We start from the raw sequence: 17,439 nt of genomic DNA, 5'->3' as shown, positions 1-17,439 counted from the left end.
CTCTAGGAAATATAAAATGACCCCACTGCTTTGGAAGGCAGGTTGACAGGTTCATAAAAGTTAAACAAAACAATCATACACCTGCCACCTGACCCACTCATTCCACTCCTAGTGTTTACCAAGAAAAATGCAAGCATATGTCCATACAAAGATTTATGCGCAAACATTCATAATGACTTTGTTGTTAATAGCCAAAAGCTGGAAATAGCCTAAAATGTCCATCAGTAGGTGAATGGATAAATAAATTGTGTTACATTCATAGAATAGAATACTGCTGAGCAATAAAAAGGAATGAACTGGTAGGTACATACAACAACATGGATGAATTTCAAAATAATTTTGCTGAGTAAAAGAAGCCAGACAAAAAGAGTATACATATAGTATGATTCTATCTCTATAAAATCCTATAAAACGCAAACTAGTTTATCATGACAGAAAGAACAGTGGTTGCAAGGATGAACAAATGGGAAATATAACAGAGACAGGAAGAAATGTTTGCAAATGATGGATGTATTTATTATTATGTCAAAGCCTATTGTACACTTTATAAGTATGTGTGGTTTATGTCAACTATACCTCAGCTGTTAAAAATGAGGAAGGAAAGGAAAATGGTTTGATATATTTTTTAATTCTAACAGGCATAAAATATTAAAGAACTTTCAAGATTATTCTTAAGAAACATATATACTATTTAATTTTCATAAAACTGTGCATCTCTGTGAGTATATATGCACAGGAACATATCTAGGAAGATGATCATCAGACTGTCAGTAGTGTTATCTGAGTGGCAGGATTTCAGGTGATTTTTTTCTTCCTTTTTTATACATGTTATGCTTTAAGTTTTTTACAATGGACATATATGATTATAATCAAACAGAGCAATGAAGTTGTTTGAAAAAAAAAAAAAACGACCACCATGAGAAGCCTTATCGTAGTCATCTTTACTTTTTAATATCTTCATATTCTTACCTGCAAGAATAGTTATTTTTTTAATTAAAGGAAAAATTTTTTCTTTAATGTGGTGATTATGTTGCAGAAAACCTTGTCAGAGGTTGAAAGAGATCTGAAAAATTCTGAACCTGCATCTAAGACTCAAGTCAAGGGGAAAAGGATGGTTATTCAGGAAGTAGAAAACTCAGAAGATGAGGGTGGAAAGGACCATGGAAGAAAACATGAAGATGGCAGTGGAGATAAGAGTAAAACATCTTTTCTCTTTTGTTTATGCAAAAAACCCTTCTCTTGTTACGTGATGAGTTGGTTCAAATTTTCTATTTGTAAAAAAATTCTTTGTCTACCAGACTTTCTAGCCTTTACCTTGTAAATCCACAAGTAAGTTTTTCTGTAATACAGCTTGTCTTTTTTTGTTTTCTTATTGATATACAATTAACTTGTAACATATTAATTTCAGGTGTAGGACATAATGATTCAGTATTTGTATACATTGTGAAATGATCACCATGAGAAGTCTAGTTAAACTCTTTTTCTTAATCTTCAAACCAACTTTTCTTCTTAACCTGACATCTTTTCTAGTGCTCAGTTTAATTCCTAATTATTACCTTTAAATGCAAATGGCTGTGTCTGTGTGACACCTACTATTTGCAAGTTCACCTTAAATCCATCTCTTGGATGATCATCTTTATATGTAACTACTTGGTTGGAAACATATGTTTTTGGCTTCAGAGGGGTTATATACCTAAAATGAATGCACTGTTGGCAAATTGCTGTGGGTGCCTCGCAAAATTTTTTCATTTTTGATACAATTTTTTAAGAAGAATCTAGAATATATAAAGCTTAACCTTCATGATGTAAAACGATGAAAGTTATATCAGCTTTAAGGGGAAAGGTCTGCCTTTTCACTTGACCGGGGGATTTGAAAAAGTTTTTCTTCTCTCTTAAGAGCTCTTAGCAGCTAAGAGAGGAATACCAACTTTGAAAATCATTCACAGGTAAATATCAACTGTAAGTATTTTGACAGAATATTTTAATTTTTAGATAGAAATATAAAATGTTCTATTGATTTGACTTAAAAGAAGAACAAGGAGTATATGTTTTTATTTTATCTATTTTTTAAAGTTTTTTAATGGTTAAAAAATATGATGTGAAATATACACCTCAGGTTAAAATATGATCAGTTAAGCTAGGATGAAAACAAAGGCACACAAAAAAAAGGGAAGAGAGAAGAAGAGACAGAATAGAGCACCAGAGGGAGATGGGAAAGGAAGGGAGGGCATCTAAGGAGGAGAAAAGGAGAAATTAAGGTAAGCAGCTTTTCAAGGATTGAGGCTTACCTTTAAGTAAGTTCTGGTAACAGATGTTTTTCTGTTTATATTTATATTTAGCTTAAGATAATTAGTCAAGCCCCTTACAATGAAAGGAAATCATTTTAAATCTTATCTGGGACAGGATATAGTATAAACTGTATTCAGTGCTATTATTTTAAAATTATTTTTAAAATATACATATAGTAAAAATGGACTTTTTCAGTATACAGTTGTAATGTGTATAATTGCATGTAACCACCACTGCAGACAAGGTATAGAACAATTCCATCACACCAGAAAACTCCTTGTTGCTTTCCTTTTAGCCAAACCCTTCCCTCACCCCAGCACTTAGTAACCATTGATCAGTTGTTCTCTGTGGTTTTACCTTTTCCAGAATGTCATATAAATGGAATCAGAGAGTATGTAACTTTTTGAGACTAGCTTCCTTTACTTATCATAATATCACTAAGATTGATTCATGTGATTGCGTGTATCTTTGGTTCATTCCTTTTTATTACTGAGTAGTACTCCATTATGTGGTTATCCCTTCATTTGTTCAAGGACATTTGGGTTGTTTCTAGCATTTGGTATTTATGAGGAGAGCTGCTGTTAACACTCATGCACAAGTTTTTAGGTGAACATACGTTTTCATTTCTCTTGAGTAAATAGTAGGATTGCTGAGTCATACGGGAAGTGTATGTTTAACTTTATTAAAAAATCTCCAAACTGTTTTTCCAGAATGCCTGTACCATTTTGCATTCCCATTAACAACATATGAGAGTTCTAGCTACTTCACATTCTTGGCAGCACTTGGTATTTTATTTAACAACAATTTTTAGCCATTTCATTAGGTGTATAGTGGTTTCTCATTGTGGTTTTAATTTGCATTTTACTAATGGCTAATGATATTGAACACTTTTCATGTGCTTATTTGCTGTGTCTGTATCATTTTTGGTGAAGTATCTGCCAAAATCATTCAACCAGTTTTTAAAATTGGCTTATTCTTTTCTTAACTGTTGAGTTTTGAGAGTTCTTTTTATATTTTTGATACAGGTCCTTTGTTAGGTATGAGATCTGCGAATATTTTTTTCCTATTTATAGCTTTTTGTTTTCATTCTTTTTTTAAATTGAAATATAGTTGATTTACAATGTTGAGTTAGTTTCGGTATGCAGCAAAATGATTCAGATTTATATATGTATATAATATATATTATTTTTCATTATAGTTATTATGAGATTTGAATATAGTTCCCTGTGCTATATTGTAGGACCTTGTTGTTTATCTGTTTTATATATAATAGTTAATATCTGCAAATGCCAAACTCCTAATTCATCCCTCCATCCCTTTTCCCTTTTGGCAACTACAAGTTTGTTTTCTATGTCTGTGAGTCTGTTTCTGTTTTGTAAATAAGTTCATTTGTATTTTTTTTTAGATTCCACATATAAGTGATATATGTTATTTGTCTGTCTCTGACTTACTTCACTTAGTATGATAATCTCTAGGTCCAAATATGTTGCTGCAAATGACATTATTTCATTCTTTTTTATGGCTGAATAATAGTCTATACTGTGTGTGTGTGTGTGTGTGTGTCCCCTACAACTTCTTTATCCATTCATCTGTATCCATTCATCTGTTGATGGACATTTAGATTGCTTCCATGTTAGCTATTGTAAATAGTGCTGCTGTGAACACTGGGTGGTTTCTTTTCAAATATGAGTTTTCTCCAGATATATGTCCAGGAGTGGGATTGCTGGATCATATGGTAACTCTGTTTTTAGTTTTTTAAGTAATCTTCATACTGTTTTCCAGAGTGGCTGCACCAAATTACATTCCCACCAACAGTATAGGAGGGTTTCCTTTTCTCCACACCCTCTCCATCATTTATCATTTGTGGACTTTTTAATGATGGCCATCCTGACCGATTTGAGGTGATACCTCATTGTTCTGATTTGCATTTCTCTGATAATTAGCAATATTGAGCATCTTTTCATATGCCTGTTGGCCATCTGTCTGTCTTCATTGGAGAAATATATGTTTGGGTCTTCTGCCCATTTTTTTATTGGGTTACTTGTTGTTTTTGTTATTGAGTTGGTATATTCTGGAAGTTAAGCTCTTGTCAGTTGCATCGTTTGCAAATATTTTCTCCCAGTCTTTTCATTTTGTTTATGATTTCCTTTGCTGTGCAAAAACTTACCAGTTTGATAAGGTCTCATTTGTTTATTTTTGCTTTTATTTCTGTTGCTTTGGAGACTGACCTAGAATAACATTACTACAATTTGTATCAGAGAATGTTTTGCCTGTGTTCTCTTCTAGGAGATTTATGGTGCCCTATTTTATGTTTAAGTCTTTAAGCCATTTGAGTTTATTTTTGTGTATGGTATGAGGGAGCGTTCCAACTTCATTGATTTACATGCGGTTGCCCAGCTTTCCCAACACCACTTGCTGAAGGGACTGTCTTTTCTCCACTATATAATCTTGCCTCCTTTGTCAAAGATTAGTTGGTCGCAGGTGTGAGGATTTATATCTGGGGTCTCTATTTTGTTCCATTGACGTCTGTTTTTGTGCCAGTACCTTGCTATTCTGATTACTGTAGCTTTGCAGTATTATCTGAAGTCTGGGAGGGTTATGCCTCCAGCTTTGTTTTTTTCCCCTAAGTATTGCTTTGGCAATTCTGGGCCTTTTCTAATTCAAGAGCATGGGATATCTTTCCATTTCATTAAATCATCTTTAATTTCCTTTATCAATGTTTTATAGTTCTCAGTGTATAAGTCTTTCACCTCCTTGGTCAGATTTATTGCTGAGTATTTTATTTTTTTAATGTGATTTAAAAGGAATTTTTATTTTTTACTTTCCTTTTCTGATATTTATTCTCAGTGTAAAGTAATGCAATAGATTTCTGTATTTTAATCTTGTACCCTGCTGCCTTGCTGAATTGGTTTTATCAGCTCTAGTATTTTTTGTGTAGAGTCTCTAGGATTTTTTATATGTAGTATCATGTCATCTGCAAATAGTGACAGTTTTACCTCTTCTCTTCCAATTTGGATTCCTTTTGTTTCTTTTTCTTATCTGATTGCTCTGGCTAGGACTTCCAATACTGTGTGGAATAGAAGTGGTGAGAGTGGGCATCCTTGTCTTGTTCCACATTTTAGTAGGAAAGCCTTCAACTTGAGTATTATGTTGGCTGTTAGCTTGTCATAAATAGCTTTTATTATGTTGAGATAGGTTCCTTTTATTCCCACTTTGGTGAAAGTTTTTTATCATGAATGGATGTTGAATTTTATCAAATGCTTTTTCTGCATCTGTTGAGATGATACGTGTTTTTTTTGTCTTTTCTTTTGCTGATGTGGTGTATCACATTGGTTGACTTGCATATGTTGAACCATCCTTGTGATCCCAGGATGAATCCAGCTTGATCGTAGTGCATGATTTTTTTATGTGTTGTTGGATTCGGTTTGCTAATATTTTGTTGAGAATTTTTTTGCATCTATATCTGTCAAAGATACTGGCCTGTAATTTTCTTTCTTGGTAATGTATGGTTTTGGTATCAGGGTGATGGTGGCTTCATAGAATGAGTTTGGTAGTGTTCTTTCCTCTTTTGTTTTTTGGAAGAGTTTGAAAAGGATCAGTATAAGTTCTTCTTTGTATATTTGATAGATTTCCCCGGTGAAGCCATCTGGTCCGGGACTTTTGTTTGTAGGGAGGCTTTGTGTTTTTTTTTACATTACAGATTCTATTTCACTTCTAGTGATGGTCTGTAAAAAATTATCTATTCCTTCTTGATTCAGTTTTGGTGGACTGTATGTTTCTAGAAACTTGTCCATTTCTTCTAGGTTTTCCCATTTGTTGGCATATAGTTGTTCATAATATTCTCTTACAGTTTTTTTTTGTATTTCTGTGGTGTTGGTTGTAATTTATCCTCTTTCATTTCTTTTTTTGTTTACTTGGTTTCTCTCTCTTTTCTTCTTGGTGAGCCTGGCCAAAAGTTTGTTGATTTTGTTTATCCTTTCAAAAACCAGCTCTTGGTTTTATTGATTTTTTTTCTATTTTTTAAATCTCTATTTTATTTATTTTCCCTCTCATCTATTATTTCTCTCCTTCTTCTGACTTTAGGTTTTGTTTGTTCTTTTTCTAATTCTTTTAGGTGGTAGGTTATATTGTTAGGGTTTTTTTCTAGTTTTTTGAGGAAGGCCTCTATTGCTGTGAACTTCTATCTTAGGACTACTTTTGCTGCATCCCATATACTTTGTGTTGTTGTGTTCTCATTGTCATTTGTCTCAAGGTATTCTTTAATTTTCTCTTTGATTTTTATTGTTGACCCATTGGTTTTTTAGTCGCACGTTATTTCATCTTCATGCAGTTGTTTTTTTCTCATTTCCCTTTCCTGACTAAAAAGTTTTGGGTAACAGTTTTCCTGCCTGACTTCTGTGGACTGTGGTTCTAATGTCAATTTAGTTTCAAAACCTCTGCAGTGCTATTTGGACTTGTCCCACTTGTGCACCACCCTGTTACCAGCTGGAGTCTTGGCAATGGTTTCCCCTTTAATTCACTTCTAAAATTTTTTCATATTATGTTTAGGGTCAGATTTATGCATATGGATCACCTGCAGTGTGACCTTATTTCAGATACAATTTTATGAAATTGTTTTCTTGGGTTCCCTCCTTTCTGTGATTCCTCCCTACTCTTTCTGGCTGCCAAAGGTTTTCCTTCCTCTTCCTCTGGCTAGAAAACCACACTTTTAATTTCCCCATCCTACTGTACAATTCCCATGAGTATGTGCCTCCAGGACTGAACAGCAAGAGGTCAGAGAGAGAGCGAAAAAAAAAAAGCAGTGGAGACATTCTTGGGACCACAGTTTCTCTAACCAGAGATAAGAGTTCCTCTCCCTCAAAGTTTTAGGTATCTCCTTGGCTGCTTACTGCCACTGCAGCAGCTGAAGGATTGCCTGGCGGCTGGGATTGGAGACAATGGAAAAACAAAACAAACAAAAAAGAAATAGGCAACTTCCGCAAAGAAGCCAGCTATCTTTTTTGCTTTAGATAAATAATAGCATCTTCTGAAGCTCTTTCTGTCCATACCCAGTGCACAGGCTGAGTTTCAGACTGCCTTTGATTCAGGCTAGAAGATATCAGAGAAAAGAAAAATGAGATACTCACTGCTGTTTGAATAGTATTTCAAATTCTAGTTCCTTTCCCCAGTCAGCCTGCTGCCATTTACTTTTCAGTGTCCTCATGTATCTTCTCCAAGAATTCTGGCCCAGATTTTCAATGGTATTGAGTGTGAGAGACAGAGTATATTTACTCTATCTTGACAGGAATTGTCCGTCTCATTACTTTTTTTTTTTTTATCTTGAACAATTAGCACATTTGATGAACTATGAAAGCACTTTACATAGATTATTTCACTTAATCTGCAAGGAAGCTCTACTATTCATACATTATACACTAGACAGTAGAAGCTTAGAAAGGTTATTTACCACATTTGCACAGTTGTAAGTCATATGGTTAGGGTGTGGCCCTAAATCTTTGAGATTCCAAAGTCTCTCTCTTAAAAGTAGTTATTAGATGTCAACTAAGAAAGTGTAGGTTTTATAAAACACAGGCTGAACATCACTGGGCTACACTGTCAAAGAAAGAGATATAACTTGGTGGTTATCCACTCTTGTGCTCACTGATGTTTTACCAAGAACTCATCATAGGTTGAATCTATGTTGAGAAGTAAATGACTTAAAGACTAGTAAGATCATTTTTATTAAAAAATGGGCGGAGGAACTGAATAGACATTTTCCAAAGAAAATATTCATATAGCCAACAGGTACATGAAAATATGCTCAACATTACTAATCATCAGTGATCAGAATCAAAACCACAGTGAGATACACCTCACACCTATTTGAATGGCTGTCATCAAGAAGACAAGAGATCAGAAATGTTGGCAAAGATATTGAGAAAAGGGAACTCTTGTGTGCTGTTGGTGGAAATATAGGCACTATGAAAAACAGTATGGAGCTTCCTCAAAAATTAAAAATTGAACTACCATATGATACAGCCATCTCACTTCTGGGTATATATCCAAAAGAAATGAGATCACTTTCTTGAAGAGATATCCAATGTTCATTGCAGCATTATTGCCAATAGCCAAGACGTGGAAACAACCTAAGTGTCCATCAAAGAATGAGTAAAGAAAATGTGACATAGACACACACACACACACACACACACACACACACACACACACACACACACACAGAGGGATATTATTCAGCCATAAAAAGAAGGAAATTCTGCCATTTGCAACAACATGGATGGACCTTGAGGGTACTATGCTAAGTGAAATAAGTCAGACAGAGAAAAACAAATACTATAGGATCTCACTTGGAATCTTAAAAAGGCTAAATTCATAATAGAGAGTAGAATAGTGGTTGCCAGGGGCAGAGGGGTTAGAGTATTGGGGAGAAGGTGGTCAAAGGGTGTAAACTTCCAGTTATATGGTGAGTAAGTACTGGGATTCGGTATTCAGCATGGTGACTATAGTTAATACTGTATTATATACTTGTTGCTAAGAGAGTCAATCTTAAATATTCTTATTGCATAAAAATTGTAGTCATATGAAGTGATGGATATGTTAAGTAACCTTATTGCAATATATACATGTATCAAATCACCACATTGTACACCTTAAACTTATACAATGTTGTATGTCAATTACATCTCAAAAAACATCCTAAAATGCCTTTCTCATAAGTAGAGATAAACAGAAAAGATAAAAAGGAAAGAGATACACAAAAAATTAGTAATACACTTCCATGATTATAAATCTGAGCCAGGACTGATGTAGTGTAATATCACTTAACAGACTAATTTGTTTCTCTCTTGAGTTAGGTGGTTATCCCTAAGGTAAGTTCCACAGAGAATATTCCCATCCAGATCTCCAAGCAGCCAGAGCTGTAAGAGAACCATTTCTGATCCTGTTATTCATGCCCCCCAATAATTATTTTGTAGTTTAGGGAATATATAAAAATATGTAAGAGTCAGAAAAGAAAAATGTCTGGACAGAAAGAATGTAAATTCTAAGACCAGTTAGTTCCCTTTTATTAGGAAAGCAAATCAAGAATAGGTAAATTAAATGGCTGGAAGCCCAGAAGTCATCCTTTTAAGATAAGATCAATGAAACTATCTTATGTTCATCTCTACTAAGTTCTATTGTTAAATGACATGTAAAAAGAGGTCCTGGAGCCTTGGACAAGACAGGAGAAATCCAGGTCACTTTTAGGAAAATAAAGTGAAAGCCCAGAGTGAGGTTATCAAGTAGGAATCCTTGCTTGTGGTTCCTCTTCCACCAGATTCCAAGAAAGAATTCTTAGTCATTATGGGGTATGATGCAGGAAGCCCTGAAGACCTTGGGAAAATGCAACATTTAGTGTGTTCCAACCTTGGCTGATAATGCTGCTCCCCCGCTGGCTCCCCTTGGGTTGGCCAGGCCCGGTTCTTGCAGAATGAGGTATAGCATAACCAAGGGATTTAATTTAACAGCTGACAGTTACTGAGCACCTACTCTGTGTCACGTACTGAGATTAGACAATTGATAGACGTTCTTCACCTTTCCTTCTAAGGACTGGTATGAAGAAACACCTGCCAATTTGCCAGGCTGATTAGACTGGGGTTCTGAGTTCATGGGCTTTCCCAGAAACTTGCCTTCTCTTTGTGCTGTCCTTCCCTCGTAGAGAGCATTTGGAAGTGGCCATGAGAAAAGAGTTAACGTCTAGACTCCCTTGTAATGTTGTTGCTTATTACTCGCTTAAAAAATGGAATGTAAGAAAACTAAAGTCATTAACAGAAGAATAAAGTCTAAATAAATACTTACCTTGTCCTAGAATTGGTGGGATCAGGAGGGTGGAAGTATGGGGATTTTTAAGAGTTAAAACAGGAGACAAAATCATAAAGAGAAGGGTAAATGATTTTGATTATGCAAAAATGAAAAACTTGTATAATAAGATGCCATAAAAAAGGCAAATAACAAATTAGGAAAATGGCAAGGAGTTAATAATCTTATAATATGAAGAGCTTTTACAAAACAATAAGAAAAAGTTAAAGAGAACAAAGTATATGAACAGATAAATCACTAATGAAGAAATTAAATCATCAATAAACTATGTATTGGTAAAAAATGAAAATTAAATATAGATCTTTTTTTTCTCCCATCATATGGGCCAAGGTGGGGAAAAAAGTATTTAAATGTCATAAAATTCATCCTTTACAAATTCAATGGATTTTAGTAAACTCATAGGATTGTACGACCATCACTACTGCCTAATTCCAGAACATTTTTATCATCACAGAAAGAAATCCCATGCCCATCAACAGTTATTCCTATCTTCCCTTCCCCTGGCAACTACTAAGCTACTTTCTGTCTTCATGAATTTGCCTGTTCTGAATATCTCCTGCAAATGGAATCATACAGTATGTGGTCCTTTGTGTCTGGCTTCTATCACTTTTCTTAATGTTTTCAGGATTCATCCATGTTGCAGCATGTATCAGTTCTCCATTCCTTTTTTCCCTTCAGTTTTATTGAGATATAATTGATATACTGCACTGTGTAATTTTAAGGTGTACAGCATAATGATTTGACTTACATACATCAAGAAGTGATTACCACATTAAGTTTACAGAACATCCATCATCTCGTACAGATACAAAACTTTAAAAATAGAAAAATTTTTTTTTCCTTGTGATGGGAACTCTTAGGATTTCTTCTCTTAGCAACTTTTATATATAACATACAGCAGTGTTAATTATATTTATCATGTTGTACATTACATCCCTAGTACTTATTAATCTTATCACTGGAAATTTGTACCTTTTGACTACCTTCATTCAATACACTCTCCCCCTACTCCCCACTTCTGGTAACCACAAATCTCTGTTTCTTTGAGTTTGTTTGGTTTGTTTTTTTTTTTTTTGCTTGTTTGTTTTGAAGTATAATTGAAAGCACTATGTTAGTTCCTGGTACACAACATAATGATTCAATATTTCTATACATTTCAAAATGATCATCATGATAAGTCTAGTCATCTGTCATCATATAAAGATATTACATAATTATTGACTATATTCCCTACACTGTACATTTCATACCTGTGACTCATTTATTTTGTGACTGGAAGTTTGCACCTTTTAATCTCCTTCACCTATATCTGTCCTCCCCCCAATACTCTCCCTTCTGGCAACCACCTATTTGTTCTCTGTATCTATGACTCTGTTTCTGTTTGGCTATGTCTGTTCATTTATTTTGTTTTTTAGATTCCACACATAAATGAAAACAGTATTTGTATTTCTCTGTCTGACTTATTTCACTTAATGTAATACCTTCTACATCTACCCATGTTGTTGCAGATGTCAAGATTGTGTTCTTTTTTACAGATAGGTAATATTCCATTGTGTGTGTGTGTGTGTGTGTGTGTGTGTGTGTGTGTATCACATCTTTATCCATTCATCTACGGATGGACATTTAGGTTGCTTTCATATCTTAGCTATTGTAAATAAAGCTGCAATGAACATAGAGGTGTATATATCTTTTCTAATTAGTGTTTTTGTTTTCTTCAGATAAATGCACAGGAGTGGAATTGCTGTATTGTGGTGGTTCTATTTTTAATATTTGAAGAGCCTCCATACAGTTTTCCATAATGGCTGCCCCAATTCACATTCCCACCAACAGTGTAGGAGGGTTACCTTTTCTCCATATTCTTGTTAACACTTGTTATTTTTTTTTTGATAATAGCCATTCTGACATTTGTGAGGTGATAGGTCATTGTGGTTTTTGCATTTCCCTGGTGATTAGTGATGATGAGCATCTTTTCATGTGCCTGTTGGCCATCTGTATGTCTTTTTTGGAAAAATGTCTATTCAGATCTTCTGCCCATTTTTAAATCTAGTTTGTTTTTTTGCTATTGAGTTGTATGTGTTCTTTGTATATTTTGGATACTGATCCCTTATCAGATATATCACTTATAAATATCTTCTCCCATTCAGTAGGTTGTCTTTTTGTTTTTTTCATAGTTTTCTTTGCTGTGCAAAAAACGCTTTTCAGTTTGATACAACTCCATTTGTTTGTTTTCCTTTTGTTTCCCTTGCCTGAGGAGACGTGTTCAAAAAAATATTACTAAGATGGGTGTCTTAGTACTTCATTGCTATTTGTGGACAAATAATATTCTGTTGCATGGATAATACCACATTTTCTTTAACAATTAATCAGTTGATGGACAATTGGGTTGTTTCCACTTTTTAGCTATTATGAATAGCTTCTATGAACTTTCATGTTCAAGTATTTTGGTGTGTGTGTATATATGTTTTTAACTTTCTTAGGTAGATACTTAGGAGTGGAATACTGGATTATATGGTAACTCTGTTTAACTTCTAGAAGAACTGTAAGACTGTTATTCATTTTATATTCCCACCAGCAGTATATAAAGACTCCAATTTCTCCACATCCTTGCAAATACATGTTATGGTTTGCCTTTTTGATTATAGCCATCCTAGGGGGTATAAAGTTGTAACTCCTTATGGTTTTGATTTGCATTTCCCTAGTAACTTATTATGTTGATCATTTTCATATTTATTAACCATTTGTATATTTTCTGTAGAGAAATGCTTATTCAAGTAATTTTCTCATTTTAAAATTAGGTTATTTGTCTTTTTATTATTGCATTATAAGTGTTCTTTATATATTCTGGGTATTAGACCCTTACCAGATACATTATTTACACAGAATTTCTTCCATTCTGTGCAGTAGTTTTACTGTCTTGATAATATCCTTTGATGCATGAAAGTTTTTAATTTTATTTAAAAATTTTTTTTTATTGAAATATAGTTGATTTCCAATGTTTTAATTTCTGGTGTACAGCATAGTGATTCAGTTATACACCTATATACATATTTTTTCCATATTCTTTTTCATTACAGATTAAAAGTTTTTAATTTTAATGAAGTCTAATTTATCTGCTTTTTCTTTTATTGCTTATGCCATGCATCGTATATAAAAATCCATTGTCAAATCCAGGGTCATGTAGATTTACCCATATGTTTTCTTCTAAGAGTTTTATGGTTTTAGCTCTCAGTGGTGAGAGGAAAGGGGAGAGGTGCAGGGTAGGAGTAGGAGACCTAGGGTACAAACTATTATGTATAAAATAGATAAGCTACAAGGGTATATTGCACAACACAAGGAATTTAGCCAATATTTTATAGGAACTATAAATGGATTATAACCTTTAAAAATTGTGAATCACTATGTTGTACATGGGAAACTTATATAATATTGTAAGTCAATGATACGTCAATTTAAGAAAGAAACCTGACTGACATGGTCCGTGTGTGGTTTTTAGAAGTTTCATTGTACTCTTACATTGATTTGCATTTGGTAAAAATTAAAACATATTTTAACCCCCCCAAAAAAATCAGTTGGCTGTAGATGTATAGGTTTATTTCTGGACTCTGTTTCGTTCATCTATATGTCTGCCCTTATCCAGTACCACACTGTTTTGATTGCTGTAGCTTTCAGTAAGTTTTGAAATTAGAAGTGTAAGTCCTTTGATTTTGTTCTTTTTCAAGATTGTTTTGGTGATTGTAGGCCCCTTGCAATTCCATATGAATTTGAGAATCAACCTTTCCATTTCTGCCAAAAAGGTTGTGGAGTTTATCATTGATAGAGATTATGCTGAATCTGTAGATTGCTTTGTATAGTACTGATATTTTGATAACATTAATTCTTCTTATCCATGATCAAGAGATATCTTTCCATTTATTTAATTTCTTTACCCAGTGTATAAGTCTTTCACCACCTTATTACATCTGTTCCTAAATATTGTATTCCTTTGGAGGCTATTGTAAATGGAATTGTTTCTGTAGTTTGCTTTTAGAATTGTTCAATGCTAGTGTATAGAAACAACTCATTTTTCTATGTTATCTTGTAACCTGAAATTTTGCTCTATTTGCTTATTAGCTCTAGTAGTAGAGTGTGTGTGTATTCTTTGGGAATGTATGTTAATTCATATATAAACAAATTTTGTAAATATATAATCCCAAGGAATCTATCTTTATATAATTATGTCATCTACAAATAGAGATAGTTTTACTTTTCCCTTTATAATATGGATTCCTTTAATTACTTTTTCTTGCCTAATTGATCAGGCTACACCTTCCAGTACAATTCAGAGCAGCTTCAGTGAAAACAGCATCTTTCTCTTGTCCCTTAGCTTCAGGGAAAAGCTTTCAGGATTTCACTATTGAGTATGATGCTAGTTTTGCGTTTTTCATAAATCTACTTTATAAAGTTGAGAAATTTTACTTCTGTTCCTAATTTTCTTACTGTTTTTTATCCTGAAAGGGTGATGGATTTTGTCAAGTTCTTTTTCAGTGTCAGTTATGATTATGTGGTTTTAAAAATCAGATAAGAATTTGTTACAAGAGAAAGCTGAAAAGTCTGTATTTAGTGCTTTGAAAAGATAAATTGCTTTGTTTTAAATACTGACACCCATCAATGAAATATTTATATGTCATTTTCATACTTCAAAGTCAATTCATGTAAACAGTACCTAATCATAGAAGTTCTAAAACGAAAATAGCCGAAGAAATTATTCATAGAAAATATTCAGACTTCTGCTGCACACCTACCCCCTAGCAAATCAATTCAATGATCAATTACCAAAGCTGATAATACCTGAAATCTTTCAGTCAAGATCAAAGGAATTTTTTAATTTGAATAAGGCGTTGTAATGGAAAATTTCCTGTCTTTTTAAGGTTCACTTTAAACTAAAAATTACGTGCCTGTTTTATGTGAGTTCTTTGCTAAATTGACTTTTCAATGGCTAAAAAAATCACATGGACTTTTTTTTCCCTCAAATTATCTTTTACTCCCAGTCCTTTAACATAAAGAAAGGGGGTATAAAGTGGTAACTGCTTATAGTTTTGATTTGCATTTCCTAACTTTGGGTATCAGGATTGTATTCAAGTGTTAGTAACTTCCTTCATTCATTCATAAATTGTAAATGGAAGAAAAGTACGTATTTTAAGAGCTCCTTCGACACGTATGCTTTGACGAAGGGAGTGATTTTGAAATGCCGGTTTTCACGTTCCAAGCTCTTTCAGCGTCTGAAGAGTTAAGTCCGGATTTGGCTTCCGTCCGTAGCTGGGGAAGGCGCGGGGGCTCGGAGAGCGGCCTCGGCGGTCAACCTTCCGGGAGGACTCGCCCCTGGCGGCGCGGGAACCTCGGGGTTCCGCCCAAGGGGCGGGCCCGCTCCGCCCGGCTGACCTCGCGAACCCGCCCCCCGCCGGCTCCCCCGCGGCCTCCGCGGTAGTTGCTCCCGATGATGCAAACACTCACTTCCCGCATCCACTTCCCGCAGAGGCCGCGGAGCCGGCGGGAGCCGTGCACGCCGCCGAGCCGAGCGCCATGGGCAACATCCAGAAGAAGCTGACCGGCAAGAGCCAGGGCGGCAAGCGGCCGGAGAAGGGCGCGCCGCGGCGGGGACGGGCGCCGGGGGCCGGTGCGGACAAGCGGGGCGGACCTCGGGCCCCGGCGACGGCGGGCAGCGTGCGGGGCGCCGAGGACCCCGCGTCCCCCGCGCTCCCCGGGCCCGGAGCGCCGCCGCCCGCCCCCGCAGCCCCCGCCGCCCCGGTGGGCCCCGCCGGCCTGAAGAGCCAGGGCAATGAGCTCTTCAAAACCGGGCAGTTCGCCGAGGCGGCCCTCAAGTACTCGGCGGCGATCGCGCAGCTGGAGCCTGCAGGTGAGTGGGCTGCGCCCACGGGGTCCCAGGCCCTCGAGATGAGGCTCGTGGAACCTAAAGGGGCCACCGCGGGACCGGCGCAGGCCACCTCCCGAATGACAGGCGCTCGCCTCTGTACGTTCCTTCCTGGTGACCGCGGGCAGGGCGGGTGCGACTTGACCTCCCCGAGCAGCATCTTGGAACGCGCAGCATGTGCCCGGGCGAGGCGCGTTCGCAGCTGCCCCTACGGGCTTGGCCTCTGTGACCATTGCGGGCCCAGGCGGCGGCTCGGAGCTGCGTTACCAGCCGTGTGTAGGACCGCGGTGCCGCTGCAGGCCTCTGTCGTCTTGTAATTCCGGTGATTTTGCTAACGGATTTTAACTGTGTTTAATTAAATGTGATTTTAGGAAGTGGAAATGCAGAGGATCTAAGTATCTTATATTCTAACAGAGCAGCGTGTTACATAAAAGACGGAAACTGCAGTGGCTGCATTCAAGATTGTAACAGGTAAACTGCCTGGTTTCAGGTTTGTCACGAGATTATCATTTCGATGTAATTAATACAATATTTAATTCCTTCTAAAGTTTTCTGCATAAGAGTCTGATTTTTTTTAGACATTTAAGGGATGTGAATTGATAAATACATAAAGGTCATAAATTCTTTCACATGTATGAAGACAATTACAAAAAATTTTGCAAACTTTCTTTATTGCCCCTGCTACCGCCTGAGTTCATGCTCTTTTCACATCAATCAATCACATCTTTTTCACATCAATCCCTGAGAGGTTAGTTAGAGTACTTCTAACTAGTACTAGGGTACTTCTCACTCTACAGGACTTCTAACTAGTCTCTCTGCTTCCTCCAACCCACTGTGACATCAGAGTAACTTTTCCTGAAGCGTTATTTTGTGTGGACTGTTTCAGGGAGCGTTCAGTGGCTTAGTATGGTCTTCCAGATAATTATAAGCTCCTCTTTCACCATATTGCCCCCCAGACAAGCTTTCTACTCCCATTTGGTCCACTATATAATGCCCTCTGCACGTTTTTGCTTCTGAAGTCCTCGCTCAGCTGCCCCTGGTCTCTGCCTTCCTGGTCATCTCAGGCTCCCTGGTGATCTACACGACTGTAGCTCCTGCACTGTCACTGTCACACCTGTAGGTACTTGTGTCATCCGCTGCGTTGGATTTTAAGCTCCATGAGGTCAGGAATCATGTTTTACGCAGTGTTGCATCTGCCCAGCACAGTAGTCACCCATGGTACTCAACAGGTTACATGCTCAGATGGATGAGTATTTATATGAATAAAAAGTTTTGGCTTCTTTTACCATTAAGTAATAAGCCTGCTTCAGGAGCCCTTTGGAAAGAAGCTACTATTAGTGCATCTAAGAAAATCAGAAGTCACATGTCCTGGTTTGACCTTCACCATC

The 17,439-nt window shown here is 36.3% G+C and overlaps 1 protein-coding gene across 3 annotated transcripts in view; it reads left to right on the top strand.

The window, feature by feature from the left end:
• SPAG1 (sperm associated antigen 1) overlaps positions 1–17,439 on the top strand; it is a 70,013-nt gene that overhangs the window by 28,100 nt on the left and 24,474 nt on the right. For all 3 annotated transcript variants that reach the window (XM_031439385.2, XM_064476926.1, XM_064476927.1), the window contains 3 exons: positions 1,037–1,196; positions 15,656–16,036; positions 16,423–16,522. In XM_031439385.2, the coding sequence (XP_031295245.2) occupies positions 1,037–1,196; positions 15,656–16,036; positions 16,423–16,522 (641 nt within the window). The remainder of the gene's footprint in view (positions 1–1,036; positions 1,197–15,655; positions 16,037–16,422; positions 16,523–17,439) is intronic.

The sequence above is a fragment of the Camelus dromedarius genome, chromosome 20 (assembly GCF_036321535.1).
Source record: "Camelus dromedarius isolate mCamDro1 chromosome 20, mCamDro1.pat, whole genome shotgun sequence".
Classification (NCBI taxonomy): Eukaryota; Metazoa; Chordata; class Mammalia; order Artiodactyla; family Camelidae; genus Camelus; species Camelus dromedarius.
Note: the sequence above shows the minus strand (reverse complement) of the source record. Positions and strands in the feature narration are given on the sequence as shown.